This window comes from Erpetoichthys calabaricus, chromosome 15 (assembly GCF_900747795.2).
Source record: "Erpetoichthys calabaricus chromosome 15, fErpCal1.3, whole genome shotgun sequence".
Classification (NCBI taxonomy): domain Eukaryota; kingdom Metazoa; phylum Chordata; class Cladistia; order Polypteriformes; family Polypteridae; genus Erpetoichthys; species Erpetoichthys calabaricus.
In genome coordinates, this window is record NC_041408.2 from 5,977,404 (window position 1) to 6,000,000 (window position 22,597).

The 22,597-nt window shown below is 42.7% G+C and overlaps 1 protein-coding gene across 1 annotated transcript in view; it reads left to right on the plus strand.

Moving 5' to 3' along the window:
- tmx4 (thioredoxin-related transmembrane protein 4) overlaps positions 1–22,597 on the plus strand; it is a 95,783-nt gene that overhangs the window by 25,673 nt on the left and 47,513 nt on the right. The window contains exon 2 of the mRNA XM_051919303.1: positions 8,924–9,039. Coding sequence (XP_051775263.1) covers positions 8,924–9,039 — 116 coding nt within the window. The remainder of the gene's footprint in view (positions 1–8,923; positions 9,040–22,597) is intronic.

A 22,597-nucleotide genomic window follows, 5' to 3' on the forward strand; every position in this document is an offset into this window, starting at 1 on the left:
TAGCTTATAAAACTGCTTACGTATTTATCTTGCAGGGCTTAGGACTGTGAGATGTTGCGGAGCAGCTGGTGAATCATCATTTGGAAAGCCGTGCAAGGCGATGTGACCTTGTAACAACTGCAGATTTTAATTAGGACGTTGGGGGGCTTCTGTTGATGCTCTGGTTTGATGACAGTAACTTGTAAGTTGTCTCATTATATAAAACTCAAAAAAACTGTCAAGACGCTTGGCGGAGGGAAGATTGCTTGCCGAGTTTACAAACAATCTGAAAGAGCGTCAGATAAAAATAGACCACACTAGGGGTGTGCAAGGGGGTCTTAAAATGACATCCACTTACTTTTGGAGACATTCGGTGCTTAAGGGATTACGTTTGGTATGTTTTAAATAGAAGCTATTCCTTCAAAATGATAGTACAAATGAAATTGTACTCTTCATTGAAGATTTTGTTAAAAATTAAGGGAAAAAAATACTGTTGGGGCGTTGGGCCTGGTATTTACGATGGGGGGACCACAGATTCCCAGAATTGGTCAACAGCAACTATGCGTTAAATTGGGCCTACATTCTGGTTAATCAGTCTGCTGAGTGGCATGATGCTGAGTCGATCCTCTTTTCAAGGAGTGGATGTAGAGGTGGTCTGCCCCTACTAGTACTTGGGGGTCCACATCATTGATAGGCTAGGCTGGTCCCATAACACAGAGGAGCAGGAGGAGAAATGGCAGAGCAGACTCTATTTTATAGTGTTTGCACCCAATCGTGTCTCGTCACAGCACTCCGTCTAAACTAATATATGTCTGTTTAAATATCGTCCCCGTAATGAGAAACGGGGAAGGAAGTTGCGGGGAGGCTGCGACCCCCGGACACGTCAGTACCAGAGTTTTTCCAGTTACATCCAGCTCATCATTATTTAAATGATCAGGAGGGAAAGAAGAGAGAGGAAGGAGAGAGATTCAGCGATTTCAACTATCGACAACCGATCATCATTTTTCTGCCATTATTTACATTGCGCCTTGTTCCAGTTTGCTTCTCATTCCGCCTGAATCACAACAGCTCAATCATCGCCATAAACCCCGGGGTTGGACATTATTATCCACCATTCACCGAGGAAGCACGGTGAGATTGTTCTGTTTTAGTTGGGAGATTCAAACACAATTTTTGATCAACTATCAGTATTCTAGACAGTGATTTACCCAGACTCAATTTCACGTCATTGACATTCAGTAATCATCCATTGATATTATTTGTGTTTTGTGTTTGTTATACGTTTGCAGGGGCAAGGGAGATTTTTTTATATATATGTGGATATATATTACTAGTCATTTGCTAGAACAGTAGTGCATAAACATTAGTAGGAACAGTCTATATTAAATGGCAGGGGACTTTGACCTCATTCTTTTTGTTGGTCGTATTTTTCTTTCTTTCAGCCTTTCTTTTGTTGATGTTTACTTGCTGAGCTGACCGTTCTTCGTGGGTTGCCGCCGTGTATTGTGTGTCTTTAATTTTCTGTGACAGTAATACTGTCTTGTACGGCTCTATTCAATAAGGGCACGCACAAAAAGGCGAGCTTCAAAAGGGCAACCTCAATTGAGCGCGGCGAATAAAGGCATTCGTTGATAATTTAGTTCAAATGGCTCTGCAATATGTGAAGAGCAACAAAGTTGCAGATCTTTATTTACGTGCGCCTTTATTCGCTGCGCCCAATTGAGGTCGCCCTTTTGAGGCTCGCCTTTTTGTGCACGCCCTTATTGAAGGATACCGTCTTGTACGTCCGCTGGCTTGTACGTCCGCTGGCTTGTACATCCGCTGGCTTGTACATCCGCTGGCTTGTACGTCCGTAATATACCTTTAATTTTCTCTGGCGGTAATACAGGCGTGCGTGTCGGTAATATGCCTTTAATCTCCTCTGACAGTAATACTGGCTTGTATGTGGCTGTAATATGCGTCACTGTATTGTATACCTTTAATTTCCTCTCGCAGTAATACTGGTTTGTATTTCCGTAAAACGCCTCTAACTTTCTCTGACAGTAATATCGTGCATCGCACCATGCCCCGCGCATGCGCACTTCACTAGAAGACACCCACACACGAACACCTGGACGCACATAGGGATTTTATATGTATAGATACGTTGGGAATTTGTATTATTGTTTTTGTCATTGTGTTTTATTTAATATATTTGTTTTGTTTGCTAGTCTTTAAATTGTAGATTGGGGGGAGGGAAAATATTATTTGTCGGAGGTACGGCTGGGTATAAGTAGGTTCTCCACAGTAATTTATCCAGGCCACGGGTCCTGGTAGTGCTGGCAAGGTAAGGGGTCTATCTATCTATCTATCTATCTATCTATCTATCTATCTATCTATCTATCTATCTATCTGTCTGTCTGTCTGTCTGTCTGTCTGTCTGTCTGTCTGTCTGTCTGTCTGTCTGTCTGTCTGTCTGTCTGTCTGTCTGTCTGTCTATCTATCTATCTATCTATCTATCTATCTATCTATCTATCTATCTATCTATCTATCTATCTATCTATCGTGGAGGTGTATGAGCAGGCCATGTCCCCTGCCTTGTTTCCATCGCTGCTGAGGTAGGCTCTAACCCAAGCAATCCTGACCTTATTATTACCTTTAAACATGCTTACAAGAAAAGTTACAAAGCATTGTTAAAAGCTAATGATAACACCCTGACCACATCTTTGCTTATGTATATCATCGTCTGATCTTTTTGTCTCTCACAATGATCTCAAGACACTACTTGTGTCTCATAACTGCAGTGTCCCACACCACAAAAGTGACCCAAGAGAAGACACTTTAAAAAAATAAAATAAATCAACTACAATTTCAATAAAAATTAGCTACATATCAAAACAATACAGAAATGACGGAAATTCAATGTTAATTTGTGACCATGATATTAATATCATAATCATGAAAAATAATCTCCAAATGTTATAAAAGGCCAACACAGGAGAGAAATCAACCATGCATTTCTAACAAGTAAAAGCATCAGGATCTTAACATTAGAACACTCTAGATGAGAACAGGCCATTCAGCCCAGCAAAGCTCACCAGTCCTATCCACTTAATTCATCTAAAAGAAAATCAAGTTAACATCATTATTCAACAGCAAGATTAGTCTATAGGACATTCAAGATGGTCTTTATTCTTCTTTGGATTGACAATGAATGATGCCTAGCATAGACTTTTTGGTGAAATGTTGTGTTCCCCAGCTTTCTCAAACAAGGCTGGCATTAATGGAGCTTGCCTAACAGACATCTCTTTAGAAAATGGCACTGGAAAGCCATCTGGACCTACAACTTCCTAAGTGTGTGAAGATATTATTTGACCACCCTTGGTTGTTAGTCCAGCTCTTCTGTGATCAACCTTGTGGATTAACCTTTGGCGATTCTGTTTTAATGAATGTTATAAACTTCCTATTCATTGCATTTTATTTTTTATAGAGGCTGATAATTTGATTATAACACCCTGACCACATATTTGTTTATGTATATTTGCTTACTTATATATGCTATTTCTTTATGGTCACTAACTGTAGCTCTAGCTATGTTGTTGATTTTCTGCTACTGTGTTCCGAACTTCCTTTTCACATTATTATATTTGTTGAACTAAAATCGTATTAGCCATTTCTGTATGCTCTTAATAAGAATGACATGACTTAAAAATGAGTTACTCTGTATCTCTTGTGGCCAAAAGATTAAATTCTGATTGTAATGGCAGCCTTTTTTTTGTGGAGCATATCATTAGGAAGATTTACATATCCTTGGTCCATCGTAGAAATCTCAGTAATTACTTCTGATATCTTTCTACTTTGCAATTTATTTTTATGCTAAACATATGAGATGATTTTTCCCCTGAGATATATGTTTGAGTGTTTCTCAGAATGTTCCTGCATATCTGTCTATCTCTTGTGAAGAGATAAGATGAGACAAAATTAAGGCTTGTGAGTTCAAAAACGGATGTCCCACTTAATAATGCCTTGCCAAACAGTGTGAGCCACTAGGGGCTGTACTGCCACCCTAACCCCCAACACATACAGGCAGGACCCAGTCTTTCCACCTCCACTCTTCCTCCCAACTCTGGACAACTTATGGAGTGAGGCGACTCCTTTTTATAGGGCACCTGGAAGGACTCCAGGTGCCTAACAAGCTTCTTCCGGCCACACTTCTGGGTGTGGAGGAAGCATGGCCAAATCAGGCCCTGGAAAGGTCCATGCACCCCCTGGCGGTGGCCATGGGTTCCAACAGGGTTGAGCTCACATGCTCATAGCCCATGGCCCCACTGGAAGCCAAGGGGCTGCCCTCTATCGGCCCAGGGGAAAAACTGTCCTGAAACTGTCTTTCCCTCGGTCCTTCCACACTTTGTCCTGGGCGGGTAAGGATTCCGGCCACCCACCACAACAGTAAGAAATAAAGTAGTGACAGCATTAGTGAATGATCTGTTGACCTATTGATCGTTTTTAAAGTGCCACTGAAATGCTGAGACCGTCTTCTTTTCAGTCCTTGGTCCTTGAATGATCGCTGACATCTGGTTTGGTGGTTTTATGAATAGTTCACCAGGTGGAAGAGTGGGAACTTCCGGGATACGGGAGGAAATAATGTCACATCTCTTTTTTTTTAAATTTTCATCAGTTTTGAGGGTAGAGAGGGCTATCTGTGTAGAGTTTTGGAGATATTTCTGCAACGTGCATGTCTGAATCTATCTATCTATCTAATCCTGCCAACTATGCTATCTATCTATCTATCTATCTATCTATCTATCTATCTATCTATCTATCTATCTATCTATCTATCTATCTATCTATCTATCTATCTATCTATCTATCTATCTATCTATCTATCTATCTATCTATCTATCTATCTATCTATCTATCTATCTATCTATCTATCTATCTATCTATCTATCTATCTATCATCTTTACAAACAGGTTTTCTTGGTGAGGATCATGCCGATAGCAGGCCAAGGAGGTTAAGCAGGTCACCCATACTTCCCTGCCCCTTAGATTCCAGTTATTCCTGGGGAATTATCAGGCATTATCCCAAGCCATCTGAGACATATAATCCTTCCAGTATCTCCTAGTTCTGCTGAAGGGTCTCCTCCTAGTGTTTCGTTACCAGAGCAGCTCGAGGGGGAGTCAAGTGATGGGGATCCTTACATGTTCAAACCACCTCAGCTGGCTCCTGAGGTAATGTTCCAAGTACCCAAAGCCAGTCTCCATTGCCAGGACCTACTCTGCCTAGGTCTTTCCCTACTATGCCTGACACTAAACTGTCATCTCACCCGACCTTCACCCTTTATCTTGCAGGTGATGAGCCTCTAAAGCAAGAGCAAAAACATAAAACTCTCCTTCTAGGATCCAAGTCGTGTTTATAGAAAAGAATGAATTGAAAAAAAGGGAGTATGTGGTTCTCACCAAGCCTCAATTGCAACAGTCAATTATAGCTTCCCAATGGCATGGCCTATATGAAGAATATATCAGGACACAATCCATGAACCTCTGAAGGAAAACCTGGAAATACTCAAGGAACAGTTTAAATCTAATACTGACGGACATTGATTTTGAGTCACTGTATGCCTCAGTGAGGGGGGGCTATAATAACAGATGCTGTAAATACTGTAGACAGGTATGGCTTGAGGGCAGAACAGAGGGTGATGGTAGTTCACATATTGGGACAGTAACAGACAATATGGAATTGTGGTAGATTACAGTGGGATCATTTCAATATACATTTGAAAAAAGGAAGGGCCATTCTTGGTGGGTTTACGTGAGGTTTTTGTTTCTTTGGGGGGTAACATAAACCACAAAACCATTACACCTATTAAACAGAGGATGTGGTTCTTAAGCCAGAGAAAAGGTGATCAATTAGCCATTGACTTCCTTAAGTCTTTTCCTGCAAATTACAATTTAAGTTTGTTTTTTCCATTTGTTTGGTCAATTAGTGGCTACACCAAAGCCACTGCAGCTGATCATAGCAGACACAGAGATATACTGCATTGTGTGAGGCGTAATGGATCTTCTACTGAGTGCTGTGCATTTAACTCAATAATGATCCAGAGACTGACCATCTCTTCAGGGCTTCTGCACAGATAAAGAAATACAGTACATTCCAAAAAACGAACCATTGAATCAACTTAAAAAAAAAAAAAAAACTTCAATTGTTCACGGTACTTTTTTGTTAAGTTGGGTTTTTTCCCGATTAGTTAAACATAAATGTATTATATAGACCAACATATTTTGTTAAATTTGTCCAAAACCAAACCTTAAGTTAATTCAACTAATTAGTAATGGATGATTTGTGAACCATTTATTCTTTTTGAAGGACTCTTTTTCAGAATCATATGAAACAATTCGTGATCACGACAAATCGATTTAGTCAAGCTCAACGGGAGTGCTAAGGTGCATGTATGTCCTTCCTGCATTATGTCGTCACCGTCTTTCATTTTGCTGATAGTTGTTTAAAGCACATGTGCAAGAACTGCCTGAATCTTGACTCATTTAATTTGAGTGTAACGAGTCACCGCCCAAGAATCAGTCTAACGAGTCTTGTTCATTTGCTTTTCAAATGGGTTACCGCCAAAGAATCGGTCTAATGAGTCTCGTTCATTTTCTTCGCAAACTAGTATCCACCCGAGAATCAGTCCAACAATTCTTGTTCATTTGCTTCATAAACGAGTCACCGCCTGAGATCAGTCTAATAATTGTCTCTCATTTTCTTCACAGATGAGTCATCACCAAAGAATCAGTCTAACACTTCTCATTCCTTTGCTTTGCAAAAAACGAGTCACCGCCCAAGAAACAGTCTAATGATTCCTGTTTGACATCATGCCATGCCAATGCCACCAAGTTTTCTGCTCGCATGAAACCCGTATTGTCGCCTCTTTTCCTCTTCAGCCTGTCTGGCTTCAACTGTGAAGGCCTGTGTCTCCTGTTCACCCTCACTGTGCCACAAGCTCCAATTCCCCTGCTCTGTAGCTCCATGAACAATTCTGGTCATGTATAAAAATTGTCCAAATGTACACAACATGACCCAAATGTTCCTAACCCTGAAGCAGCTCCAGCACAACCTGACTTGTCAAGGGACAGTTCTCTCTTTGAAAGAAATACTTTCCTGTATATGTGATTACTTTCAGACAGAAACCAGCGTTTGCTTCTGCCAGTACAAAATCCAGGGCTACAGGGGATGAGTTATGAGGAAAGATTAAGAGAGCTGAGCCTTTAAAGGAGATGAAGAGGAGACCTGATTGAAGTGTTTAAAATGATGAAGGGAATTAGTCCAGTGGATCGAGACGGTGACTTAAAAATAAGTTAATCAAGAACACAGGGATACAGTTGGAAACTTGTTAAGGGTAAATTTCACGCAAACATTAGGACGTTTTTCTTCACACATAGCATCATAGACATATTGAATTAGTGACCAAGTAGTGTGGTAGACAGTAGAACTTTAGGGACCTTCAAAACTCGACTTAATTGTTATTTTGGAAGAATTAAGAATTTTGGGCTGAATGGCTCGTTCTCGTCCTGATTGTTCTAATGGCTTAATGTGACAATATCGGAGCGGCCGTCACAAAGCCCTGAGTTGAAAGTCCATGGAAAATTTCTGAACTGAACCGAAGAAATGTGGCCGAACAAGGAGGTCCTCAGAATTCTGTCGGGAGGAATGGGCCACAATTCTGGCAAAATATTGTCAGGGAATTCTGGAAAGTTATCCTAAGCAATTTAAAGACAACACCACTAAATCCTAACTTGGTGTAGGTAACCTTCTGACCTCCTAAAAATCTGTGATTAAAAGTTCCTGATCATTATTTTGGAGAAAAACTCTTAAGGAGAAAATTGGGAGTGGTCTCCCCTATACTTTCTCGTATACTCAGATATGGGATAGATATTTGAGGAGTAAACTGAAAGACAATGATTATATTTTTATATCATGTACATTAAAGAACCATCAACAACAAGTCAAATCAAATTAATAATATATTGAACAATTATTATAAAAGTAAAGTTGAATAAATTGGACGGAAATAGCCCAAAAGCTGATAGATATCTACGTTTTGTACCTATTTCTTGTATGCAAAATTTGATTGACCTCAGGGAAAGCGTACTCAAGTTACCGTGTTTACATACACACACACACACACACACATACAGAACAACACACAAACATAATTCCAAAAATGGTATTTTCGGACTCGGGGAGGTCTAAAACGTCGAGATTCATCAAAACCTCGAAATCAGATTTTTGGAGGATTCCAATACATTCCCTATACTTTGTATAGAAGAAAGTCAGGGAGGTCTAAGATGTCGAGATTCATCAAAATCTCGAAATGGAATTTTTGGAGGATTACAATATGTTCCCTATACTTCGTATACAAGAAAGTCAGGGAGGTCTAAAATGTTGAGATTCATCAAAATCTTGACATTGAATCTTTGGACGATTACAATACTTTACCTCTTCTTCATACGCGAGAAAGTCAGGAAGGTCTAAAACGTTGAGATTCATCACAATCTCAAAATGGAATTTTTGGAAGATTCCAATACATTCCCTATACTTCGTATACGAGAAAGTCAGGTAGGTCTAAAACGTTGAGATTCATCAAAATCTTGATATTGAATCTTTGAATGATTACAATACTTTCCCTATAATTCGTATACGAGAAAGTAAAAAGAAGTAGATGCAATAATTTGTCAACACATGCATTGTTTGGTAACATGATACGTGTGAAGTTGAGGAATTTTGAGTCAGAACGAACCTTTTTAGCCAAGGTGTATGTAGACTTCATGGCCTCAACTTTACCGTACACAAGAGCACATATGGTACTGTTATTCTGGTGGGCTGTTCAGTAATCTTATGACCTGCACAAATATTTCTTTGTGAGTCACAAAATACTCTTTGAGTGCTTTTTGTTGGTTTCTCTTCCAGCTATGCGCCATGGTGCCCTGCATGCCAACAGATACAGTCGGAATGGGAGGATTTTGCAAAGGAGAGTAAGGCCCTTGGCATCACAGTGGCAAAGGTGGATGTCACACAGGAGCCAGGTACTTCTTAATTGCTTCCATTTCTTGAATTTCTTTCCGTGTCTTCAGTGTGCACTTAATTGAATGTGCACTAATCATGACTCTATATAATTCTGTGCAGTGTGCTGCGAAAATCTGCTTATTTCATCCATCAAGCATTATAAAGCAAAGTACACTTTTATTAATGCCGCTCGTACACTGTGTGCCTCTATGTGCGAAAGATCAGTCACTAGAAGAGGACATTAAGGAAGGTCAAAAGAACAAAAATAAATTTAATCTCACACGCTCCTCTGTCATTTTTTTTTTTTTTTTAACTCTTCTTCTAATTAGTCAAGATTAAGCCGTCACTCTGCACCATTTCCAGCCTCAAATGCTACGTGGTAGAGGGCAGCTTATTAGCATCTACATCGTGATGTATGACCAATGATTAGTTGTTTCCTGAAACTCTCAATGCTGCATTGCAGTGCACATTTGAAGCAGCAGGACATCAGAACCTCCTCTCCGTCTGCTCCGTCTCCCCCATCTGTTACACACCAAACAGATCTGTGCTTCAACAGAGAGGGAGAAAAATCCATACACTCTTAGGAAGCCCTCATTCTCCAAACCAGGAAAAGCAATGCCTGGAAAATAGTTCTGCCCTCTGTCTTTGCAGTACGGTCTTCTTTGTAGATCCAATAGTTGAGTCTTTATTCCAAGTTTTCGAGTTTTGAGGAATGGGAAGGGGCAGAATCATGCAATGGTCACCGTATCAGGTCCTAAGAGACAAGGGGGCAACATATCTGGCCAGGAGTAGTGAAGTCATGCAGGAAAGCCTGAAATCATTTGAGAAGAATGCACATAAAGTTACATAGTGCCATCTGAAAATATGCATGGTGGTGCAGTGGGTAGCGCTGCAGCCGTCTAATAGATCCAACATCCAGAACCGGAATCCTGCACCTAGTCATTGAATGTAAGCCATTTGCTTGTTTTCCTGTGTCTGCATCCCATTGAACCAATTGATATTGGGCCAGCGTAGGCCCACTGTGGGCAACCAACAATGAATGACCCATTGGGATTTGCAACATCGGAGCAATGTTGGCCCCAAAACACTGGTCCGATGTGGACAAACAGACAATGAGTCCAAATTTGGTCTTGAATCTGACAAAGTCCAGACCTTACATCGATTTTCAATACCTGCTTAACCAAGGTAGGGTTGTGGGGCATCTGGAGCCTATCCCAGCAAGCAATGGGTGCAGGAAGGAACAGACCAAAGACAGGGCACCAGCCCATCACAGGGAGAACACATTCCCACTCACAGCATAGGGCCAACCTAACCTACACATCTACGCTTCTAGAATTCTTGAGGGGACATAAGGAGAGACCAAGGAATGGAGATACTGAACCGTTCGGAGAACTGTGGGTCGAGACAAGAGTTTTGAACTAGATCCTTACAGCAACAGAAAACAAATGGAGAGACCAAAGGAGAGGATTAGTAGAAGTGAAGAGACGAGCTGAGAACACCAGCTGGAGAGGTCTGATAACAGCTGAAGGAAACCCCACTAGGAGAGAGTTGCAGTAGTCCAACTAAGAGAGAACTGGTACCTCAACAAGGAGCTGTGTGGCATAATTAGTGAGGAAGGGTGGAAGAAGAAAGAACAGGACTGGGTCATTGAAGATACCACCATATCGCCAAAAGTATTGGGATGCTTGCTTTCACATGCACATGAACTTTAATGACATCCCATTCTTAATACATAGGCTTTAATATGGAGTTGGCCCACCCTTTGCAGCTCTGACAGCTTCAGCTCATCTGGGAAGGCCTTCCACAATGTGTAGGAGTGTGTTTATGGGAATTTTTGACCAGGAGAGCATTTGTGAGGTCAGGCACTAATGATGGACAAGAAGGCCTGGCTCGCTCGCAGTCTCCATTCTAATTCATCCCAAAGTTGAGGTCAGGGCTCTGTGCAGGCCAGTGAAGTTCCTCCACGCCAAACTCGCCCATCCATTTCTTTGTAGACCTTGCTATTGTGCGCTGGTGTGTGGAAAAGGAAGGGACCATCATCAAATTGTTCCCACAAAGTTGGGATCATGAAATTGTCCAAAAAGGAGTTGTATGCTGAAGCATTAAGAGTTCCTTTCACTGGAACTAAGGGACCAAGCCCAACCCCTGCAAAACAACCCCAGACCATAATCCCCCCTCCACCAAACTTTATACTTGGCACAACACAGTCAGGCAAGTACTGTTCTCCTGGCCAGACTCGTCCATTGGATTGCATGATTCGTCACTCCAGAGGACACGTCTCCAGTGCTCTAGAGTCCAGTGGTGGGCATTGTGCTTTACACCACTGCATCCGACGCTTTGCATTGCACTTGGTGATACAGCTGCTCGTCCATGGAAACCCATTCATTCTATGAAGCTCTCTACGTACTGTTCTTGAGCTTTTGGAAGTCTGTAGCTATTGACTCTGTAGAAAGTTGGTGACTTCTGCACACCTCAGCATGTGCTGTTCCCGCTCTGTATATTGACGTGGCCTATCACTTCATGGCTGAGTTGCTGTTGTTCCCAATTGCTTCCACTTTGTTACAATATCACTAACACTTGACCCTTTGAATATTTAGTAGTGAGGAAATTTCACAAATGGCACAGGTGGCATCCTATCACGGTACCACGCTTGAGTTGAGCTGCTGAGAGCGACCCAATGTTTGTAGAAGCAGCCTGCATGCCGAGGTGCTTGAGTTTATACACCTGTGGCCATGGAAGTGTTTGGAACATCTGAATTCAATGATTTGGAGGTGGGGGTCCCAATACTTTTGGCAATATTGTGTATATGATTGATGAATGGAAGTGAGCAGTCTAGAGCAATGCCAAGATTCCTGACCATAACTAATAGTGAAAGGGTGACGTCTTCCAGGGTAATGCTTAGAAACAAATCTGAGGAAGGAGAATCAGAGAGGCAAGTACAAGATATCTGCCTTTGCAAGGTTAAGTGAAAGGTGATGATCATTCATCCATGACGATGGAGATCTGCGTTGAAACCTCTGGACTGTACAAGAGAAATGAGAGAAAGATCTGTATATCGTCGGCATAGAGATGATAGGAGAAGAAGAAATAACATTGCCTAGGGAACGAAAGAACGTGTCTCATTATATGGAGTCAAGCCAGGTCTGAATCCTTTCTTCGCTCCAGGTCTTCGCCTCTTCCATCTTCAGACGAGCTTGAAACTTTTATCCTTGCTCCATATATTCACCCTTTTGCCCTTTTCATTTTCGGACGAGCAGCTCGTCTGATTGAGCGTAACGGGGGCTCTTAAGGTGCCTCCAAGGTGAATACGGAAATGCTTAATGAATCCCACTTTACATCCTTCAAAATCTTTTATATTCTCAGATGTTATGGACATAGGCAGCTGTTGGATTTTTTTTTACGCTGACAATGTGCCATTTCTCAAGTCGGCTGCTTGTCTGAAAGGCAGTTAGATGTGCATTTGAGATTAATGGGTGATTCCTAATTGACCCTGTGTATAGACTGGTGACTTTTTGGGGTCTGTTTTATGTTTTGTGTCCAGTATACCCAGAATAACCTGGGTGGAAATTGGTGCCTTTACCACCAAAAGAGCATTTGTGAGGTCAGGTACTGATGTTGGACGACAAGTCCTGGCTCGCAGTCTCCACTTGAATTCCTCCCAAAGGTGTTCCATCCGGTTGAGGTCAGCGCTCTGTGCAGGCCAGTCAAGTTCCTCCACACCCAATCGCTCATCCATTTCTTTAGAGACCTTGCTATTGTGCACTGGTGTGTGGAACAGGAAGGGGCCATCCCCAAACTGTTCCCACAAAGTTGGGATCATGAAATTGTCCAAAATGGCTTCGTATGCTGAAGCATCAAGAGTTCCTTTCATTGCAGTGAGGTCAGGTACTGATGCTGCATGTGATCACCTGGCTCACATTCCAATCCATCCCAAAGGTCTTCAGTAGGGTTGAGGTCAGGGCTCTGTGCAAGCTCCTCCAAGTCTTCATGGACTGGCTTTGTGCACAGGGACACGGTCATGCTGAAATAGAAAAGGACAAAGTCCACATTTGTCAGAAATGTCTTTGTATGTTGTTGCATTAAGAGTACCCTTCTCTGGAACCAAGAGGCCTAGCCCAAATCTTGGAAAACAGCCCCAGACCATTATCCCATCTCCACCAAACTTTATGGTGGACACTATGGAGTCCTGGAATCCACCAAACCCACTACTCCAGTCAAGACGTGGCATTGTGCTTAGTTATCTTAGGTCATTTCTTGAAGCTCAAGTCTTTTCGTGAAGCTCCCGAGTCACAGTTCTTGTGCTGATGTTGCTTCCAGATGACGTTTGAACCTTATTTGTGAGTGACACAACAGTGGAGAAGTAGTTTGTACTCACTTCAGCACTTCCCAGCCCCTCTCTATTAGTTTGCATGGATTACCACTTTGTGGCTGAGCTACTGTTGCCCCTCGATGCTTCTACTTCACAATGATTACACTTACACTTCTACAATGAGTAGAAATGACATGTATTGACTTGTGGCAATGGTGGCATCCTATGACAGTGTCACATTTTAAGTCACTGTGCTCTTCACTAGGTCCCGATGTTTGTCAATGGACATTGCACGCCTGTGTGCTTGATTTTATGTTGAAACATTAGATATCAATATTTTGAAGGAATGTCCACATACCTTTGGCCAAAAAAGTAACAAAACTAAATATTCAATTAGCGAAGACAATGAAGATATCAAAGTAAAGGAAAAAAAGCAAAAGCAAATAAAGAAGAACCAAATCCCTAACCGAACTGTAAACCAGATAATAAGATATTTTTCACCCATTCTACAGTACTCTCCAGTTAGCCACAGCATTACTTATCTCGGCAGTGACATTCATGTGTCAGGTGACTCTTCCTATGAAGCCAGTAGACCGATTGGGAGAGCATGGGGGGTCATGAGGTCACTGGAAAGGGGTGTGTGGCACATCCGATATCTCTGCTAAAGGACGAAGATCCAAGTCTTTAGAGTCCTGATGCTTCCTGTTTGTGAAACATGGACACTATCCAGTGACCCGAGATGAAGATTGGACTCCTTCACGTGTGTCTCTTTGGAGAATCCTTGGGTACCGCTGGTTTGACTTTGTGTTACTCATAGAGTCCCGATTTGAGGCATATTACTTGCATTATGAAGGAGCGTCAGTTACGGCACTACAGCCATGGGTGATCTGGCTCACAGGATCCTAATTGTCGGGGACCAGGCCAAGGGAATGCCCACGTAACACCTGGCTGTGGCAGAAACAGGGTCATTTCTGGAGGGTGGGAGTGGACTGAGTGTCTGCCTGGGGGGTTGCCAACCAGGATTCCAAGCTGTTTCATTGTATGGTGGGTACGGTAACGCGCTGTACCAGTGCATGCTCCCCAACCTGACCTGATCTGATTAAAACCACCTACTTAATATTGTACAGGTGCTCCTCGTGCCACTGAAACAGCTCTGAAACCGAGCAGACATGGACTCCACAGGACCTCTAGCTACAGGTGCGTTAAGTTCTGTAGGTTTCAAGGTGTGGCCTGCATGGATCAACCTGGTTTTTCCATCTCATCCCACAGATGCTCAATTAGTTTGACATCTGGGGAATTTGAAGGCCAAGTCAACATCTTGAACTCTTTGTCATGTCCCTGAAACCATTCCTGAACATTTTTTTGCAGTGTGGCAGGGAGCATTATCCTGCTGGAAGTCGCCATTGCCATCAGGGAATATCGTTGACATGGGCTGTGGTATGCTTCAAAGTAACATTCACATCAATGTCATGACCCAAGATTCCCCAGCAGAACATTGCCCAGAGCATCACAATACCTCGGCCAGCTTGCCTTCTTCCCATAGTGCATCCTGCTACCATTTCTTTCTGCAGCTAAACAACGGAAACACACACAGCTGTCAATAAAAACATAATTCATAAAACCCGGCCACCTTATTCCATTGCTCCATAGTCCAGTTCTAAAGCTCATGTGCCCATCAGTGGTGGACAAGGGTCAGCATAGGCACTGTGACCAGTCTGTGGCTGTTCAGACCCATTTTCAGCAAGCTGTGATGCATTGGGTGTTCTGACACCTTCCACTCATGGCCAGTTTTACGTTTTTCAGCAATTTGTGCTATAGTAGCTCAAACCAGACGGGCTAGCCTTTACTCCTCATATGCATGAAGAAGCCTTGGGTGGCCTTGACCCTGTTGCCGGTTCACCATTTTTCCTTCCTTGGACTACTTTTGGTAGGTAATAACCACTGCATACCAGCAACACCCCTCATGATCTGCCATCTTGGAGATGCTCAAACTTAGACTTCTAGCCATCAGAGTTTGGCTATTGTCAGTGTCACTCACATCCTTACACTTGCCTGTTTTTTCTGATTCCGACACATCACCTTCAAGAACTGACTGTTCATTTGCTGTCTTGTATATCACACCCCTGTGAAAAGGGCCATCATGATCAGATAATCCACGTTATTCACTTCACCTCTCAGTGGTTTGAATATTGTGGCTGACTGGTGTATATTTAACTAGCCGTTCCCCACGGTTCCACCCGCGTAGGAGTGAAACAGGACAAACTTTAAAAATCAGTAAACAAAAGGTATCACTAGCTAAACGGAGGCAAGTTACGCTCCAAAACACAGAGGTAGACCGACTCCCCACTCCTGACGTCACGCTTCCCCCTCCCCCCGGCCCGCAGCCTCTGTTTCGGATTAGCGCGAATATATCGCTCCTGCAAGCGAACTATGATTCTTAGCGCGGTGGGAGAAGTCGCAAGAATGAACCGGAATGTTCAAGCAAATTCTAGAAAAAGCCTGATCTAAATCCGTTAAGTAGTTCTCTCGTTCACTAGCTAAGCGGAGGTAAGTACACGCCTCCAGGCTGGAGCATGAGTGAGAAGGGCCCTGCCCCCCTCCCCTTGGCCCACTGCATTTCTCAGTTTCACACAAATAAATTATTACCACAATTGAACTTTGATACGTAGCACGATGAGAGAGGTTGCAAAATCAACCGGAATGTTCAAGCAAATTATAGGAAAAAACCCGATCTAAATCCGTTAAGTAGTTCTTTTTTTTTTTGAAAAGTGGACAGACATATAGACAGACAGACATTCGATTTTATAGAGTGTGGCACGTGGCTGGGGGTGGTACCCAGCCGGGACGCCCAAGAGGACACGCCTCCTCCAGACCACGAGGGGACGACCACCCTTGTGGCTTTGGGGACCAGGCCAGGGGGCGCCCCGATGCCTACGGAGCCCTGGACCTCAGCACTTCTGCCACACCCGGAAGTACTGGGGGGAAGAGGATCAGGGACACCCGGAGTTCTTCCAGGTGCAGAGCCGGTACTTCCACCACACTGGAGAGTGCCGGCGGAAGCTCATTGGAAGACACCTGGAGCACATCTAGGTGTGTATAAAAGGGTCCGCCTCCCTCATTTCAATGGCTGGAGTCGGGTGGAAGAGGATGGAGCTAGGAGGAGAGGAGTGGAGGCGGACCAGAAGAGGCATTGTGAGACCTGGACTTTGGGGTGATTGGTGCTGCAGCACTGGGTTTGTGCGTGTTCATCAGTGTAAATAACTGTAAATAAACGTGTGTTGGGTGACAAAACAATGTCTGCCTGTCTGTGTCCGGCCTGTTTCCCACAAGAGAGAGAGACTAGCTGTGCCCTGCGGCTCCACCCGCATATTAGTAAAAAAGGACAGTGAGAAGAGCCCTGCCCGGCTCCCCACTCCTGATGTCACGCTTCGCCTTCCCCTCAGCCCGCAGCCTCTGTCTCGGATTTGCGCAAATATATCGCTCCTGCAAAGCGAACTATGATACAAAGTGCAATGAGAGAAGTCGTGAAATCAACCGGAATATTCAAGCAAATTATAGGAAAAAAACCCAATCTAAATCCGTTAAGTAGTTCTCTTGTTCGCTAGCTAAGCGGAGGTAAGGTACGCCCCAAGGGGCCTTGCCCCCCTCCCCTCAGCCCGCTGCATGTCTCTATGATTCGTGCAAATAAATTGGAACCGCAAGCAAACTATAACACTTAGCTCGATGAGAGAAGTCACAAAATCAACCGGAATGTTCTATCAAATTCTAGAAAAAATCCTGATCTTAATCCATTAAGTAGTTCTCTTGTTAAAAGCGGATAGACAGACAGACAGACGTTGGGTTTTATATATATAGTGATGTTTAAAATAAACCATATGACATGTTAAGATCAGTTGTCTGTCATTCCCACACTCCCTTAATTCATGTCAGGGTTGCTTGGGTCAGGGCCTACCCCAGCAGCGCTGGGCACCAGGCTGGGAAACAGCACATGGCATGGCCTGCTCACACACACCTACTTAGACTCACACTTGCACTTATATATTGGAGACATTGGAATCGGCCATCAACGTAGCCTAGGGTGTCTTTGTGGGTTTTTCGAGCAACGCAGACACAAGAACTGTGCAGTTTCTACACGGATGACATCCACGTGTGGGATTTGAACGCCCGATACCAGATCTATGAAGCAGCCGTGCTAATCTCTATGCTGCTGTGCTGCACAAATATTAAGGTTAGGCAGGGAGGGAAATTTACATAATAATGAAGATGCTTTGCTTAACGAGATTGCTAGATAAGAAAAAAGAACATATTTAAAAGAGTGTTTGCAAGGAAAATTGTTAATGTGTTGAATAAACTAAAAATCTACAGGAACTTGCGAGCCTCTGTGATCAGAAGTGTAAAGTGTTAACTAATTATCCATCGTATTGAAAAGGCAGCTGATAAGAATGTAGCTAGAGAAGATTATAATGTGTGAAGGTTACATGGAGCAATTAAATATAATCTACAGAGTAAATGACCATAGGTACAGCGTTCGAAAAAAGCAATCGTGGATATGAGAGAGCAAATTAGAATGCTACCCAGGAACATAAAGATGCCTGAGATTCTGAAAGTTGAAGCAGGTATGGGTTTTATATTGCAAGCTGAAGCTTGTTAAGCTCCTCTGACCTTGAAACACAGCTCACTTTTGTTTAAGAAATGAAAGAAGACTTGTGTCATAGGGCATTATCTTCCACTGAGAGGCATAAGTAGGTCAGTGACAAGCACGTCAAGGCTTTGTCCGCACTGCTACATTTCTGTTTAAAAATGCAGACATTCGTCAAGGTTTTTTTTTCCACCCCATTTGCCCGCACAACCCCAGCAGTTGTCACCTCTGAAAACGGAGACTTTTGAAAACACCCACCTGTGCCGTCTACCGCTGAAAACGGCAGCTCAGCATTGCAGCGTGGGTGGGTAATAAATTAGATTTTTGGAAAATGCTGATTTGTTTCTTCTTCTGCCGTAGAACTTTCCTGATTACAGCATCTCATTCTCCACAGGAAAACCACATTCCAACACAGCAGACACACAGGAGTTGCTTTCCATGGTTCTTGTTGTGTTGCTTGTTTGTATTCATCTGTATCAGATAATAATATCTTCTTCTTCTTCTTTCGGCTGCTCCCATTAGGGGTTGCCACAGCGGATCATCTTTATCCATATCTTCCTGCCCTCTACATCTTGCTCTGTCACCCCCATCACCTGCATGTCCTCTCTCACCACATCCATAAACCTTCTCTTAGGCCTTCCTCTTGTCCTCTCTCCTGGCATCTCTATCCTTAGCACCCTCCTCTCATTATACTCAGCATCTCTCCTCTGCACATGTCCAAACTAATGCAATTTCGCCTCTCTGACTTTGTCTCCCAACCTTACAACCTGAGCTGACCCTCTAATGTCCTCGTTTCTAATCCTGTCCATCCTCGTCACACCCAATGCAAATCTTAACATCTTTAACTCTGCCACTTCGAGCTCTGTCTCCTGTGCCACCGTCTCCAGCCCATATAACATCGCTAGTCTCACTACTGCCCTGTAGACCTTCCCTTTCACTCTTGCTAATATCCGTCTGTCACAAATCACTCCTGACACTCTTCTCCACCCACTCCACCCTGCCTGCACTCTCTTCTTGACCTCTCTTCCACAATCCCCGTTACTCTGTACTGTTGATCCCAAGTATTTAAACTCATCCACCTTTGTCAACTCTACTCCCTGCATCCTCACCATTCCACTGATATTCCTCTCATTCACACACATGTATTCTGTCCTGGTGGTCCTACTGACCTTTATTCCTCACCTCTCTAGAGCAGATCTCCACCTCTCCAGGGTCTCCCTCAACCTGCTCCCTACTCTTGCTTCAGATTACAATGTCATCAGCAAACATCACAGTCCATGGGGACTCCTGTCTAGTCACGTCTGTCAAGCTGTCCATCACCATTGCATATAAGAAAGGGCTCAGAGCCAATCCCTGATGTAATCCCACCTCTGTCAATCCGACCGCAGACCTCACCACTGTCACACTTCCCTTGTACATATCCTGTACAACTCTTACATACTTCTCTGCCACTCCCGACTTCCTCATACAATACCACAGCTCCTCTCAGTCACCCTGTCATTTGCTTTCTGTAGGTCCACAAAGGTACAATGCAACTCCATCTGGCCTTCTCTCTACTTCTCTATCAACACCCTCAGAGCAAACATCACATCTGTGGTGCTCTTTCTTGGCATGAAACCATCCTGCTGCTCACTAATCATCACCTCCCTTCTCAACTGAGCTTCCCAAACTCTTTCCCATAACTTCATGCTGTGGCTCATCAATTTTATCCCCCTGTAGTTACTTCAGTCCTGCACATCCCCCTTATTCTTAAATATCGGCACCAGTACACTTCTTCTCCACTCCTCAGGCATCCTTTCACTTTCCAAGATTCCTTTAAACAATCTGGTTAAAAACTCCACTGCCATCTCTCCTAAACATCTCCATGCTTCCACAGGTATGTCATCTGGACTAACGGCCTTTCCGTTCTTCATCCTCTTTATCGCTGTCCTTATTTCATCCTTGCTAATCCGTTGCACTTCCTGATTCGCTATCTCCACATCATCCATCCTTCTCTCTCTTTCTCATTCTCTTCATTCATCAGCCTCTCAAAATACTCTTTCCATCTTCTCAACCCACCCTCCTCGCTTGTGAATACATTTCCATCTTTATCATTTATGACCCCAACCTGCTGCACATCTGTCCCAGCTTGGATATAATAATATATCTAGAGTGCAAGTTGATATTGTTTTTTATTATTAATGTCTAACAATATAAATGTTTAAAGTTATTATCTAATTGTATTCATTTTCAAATGCAGGGAAGCTTATTGAGTCAGTCCATGCTCGGGACATTTATGACCTACCAGATCAAATTAAGACCTTATGTTAGGGGGAGAGTTGAGCAGGTGTGCAGGACATTCTGTGTGCTATTCTCTTAGGAAGGGACAACTAAATTTATCCTTTGAAACTTTCCAGCTGGCCTGGGGGAATACAGGTGGTTAGGACATGGATAGGCTGCAGCTGGACTGGACTACAATGCAATACAATTTATTTTTGTATAGCCCAAAGTCACACAAGGAGGGCCGCAATGGGCTTTAACAGACCCTGGCCTTGACTGTCTAAGAAGACAAGCAAAAACTCCCAAAAAAAGACTCTTGTAGGGAAAAAATGGAAGAAACCTTGGGAAAGGCAAAAGAGAGACCCCATTCCATGTAGGTTGGGTGTGCAGTGGGTGTCAAAAAAGGGGATCAATACAACACAATACACAGAACAAAACACATACAATACAATAGTACAATAGAAATATACAAGTGCACAGCAGAATTCAACAGTAGATAATATCACATAATAGGATTTGGATTTGTTCAGAGTTCTGGAGACCTCGGCTATCAAGCTGCCTCCCTCTATTGGCCATTCCAAGCTGAGTCAGCTCTGGGCCAGCCAATCTGATGAAAGGACCCTTCTACACAATGATTCCTGCAATCCTCCATCAGAAATGACTTTTTCTTAGGCAGGAAAAAGAACTTGGCAGGTGGGCAGTGGCACCAGAAGGGACAATAAGAGGAGACTGAGGACATAACCTACCTGTCCGACTCTTCACAATGGACAATCTTGAAAATGTTCCATACAGCTTGTTGACAGCAGGCATTAGGAGTGTTGGACAGGTTGGGATTCTCAGTGCCCGCTCCATCATACCATATAAATATCGATATACTGCGGATATCTTTTGACTTACCCTCGAAATTTCATTTTGATTTTAAAAGTTTACATTTCTTTTTTTTCCTTAAAGCCAGAACCTGATTTATACTTTAGATGTCACAGTTTAATTCCACTGAATTATTAAGTAATGTTCATGTATGGTTTGATTTAATAGTAGTTAGCAAAAGCACTTAGGCAAGGAGACGTGCTCCAGGCTACTGTACTGTTTGGTGAAATGAATCAGGAAATTATCATTAGGATTCATTTACAGAAGAGAAATAGTCTAGAAAGTCTGTCCCTTTATTTTGCTTTTATTATTAAGCTTCAGGGAACAATACATAATTGACAAATTTTCATGGCTCTTTTTTCCATTCTGTCTTCTTTCCCCATCTCTTTCTATACAGTTCATCAATTTTACTTTGGCTAATTGCGAGGCATCCCAAGGGAGATAAACCAAGCTTCGTAAAAAAAAGACTGTTGACCAAAGCACCAAAATGATGTTGATCAGTTTGTGCTAATTAATATTCACGCTCAACTGCACATGGACTACTGCTTTGTCATTTATAATCTCATTTATAATGAATAGCTACCTGAGAGGAAAAGCAAATAAAGCACTTCTCCGAGTGCAACAGAAATGGTCCTCAGCCCTTTGGAAGACAAATTTGATGGCAGGATTGGTCATTGGCTTGTTTTTGATAACTTAGCTACCTGAGATGGGTGGTGCTCAATGTAAAAAATAACCCAGTGGTAAAATTGGGAGATCCCATTGGCGCTCAGCATTGGTTGATTACCATCTACTGTTGTGTTTTAATGGTTTTTAGGTCTATTTGGTTTGGGGAAGTTGTGGGTGACCTCAACATTTCTGCACTCACTGATGGATCTGTTGTTTTGAATAAGGAAGTGCAGAGACTAGTGGGCAATGGGTGGTCCTCTTGCCTGCATAAGCTCTGCAGGCTTGATGTTATTTTTTCAGTGCTAATCTACAGAAATGACCAGTGTTAGGATTGTGGAAACGTGATGCATTTGCATCCATCGAAGCCTTTAAAAATATTTGCTGAAACATTGTTAACGACAATTTACAAATTAATAATAATTGTAAAAATTATTTTTGAATACTTAACCTTCTGAAATGAATTATTTTTTACTCAACCTGTCAGTCTTCAGTCTGTCAGTAGAAGACGTTGCTGCATCCCACTTTCAATTCCCTTTGTCTGAAGGTAAGGAGGCTATGGATTCCCTGCGCTCTGGAAAATCATCTGGCCCTGATGACCTGCCTCCTGAATTCCCTTTTTGGCACCCTCATTTATGCAAATGCTGAATGTTGCCATCGCATCTACCAGATTGAAATCTTCAAATAATTTTGCCAAGGCTTTCAATTTAGAAAAAGGCCAATAACCATTAGACTGTTGTGTCATCAGATTTTTTAGATGAATGCTGATGTAAAGTTCTTTGCATTGTCTGCTATCTATCTATCTATCTATCTATCTATCTATCTATCTATCTATCTATCT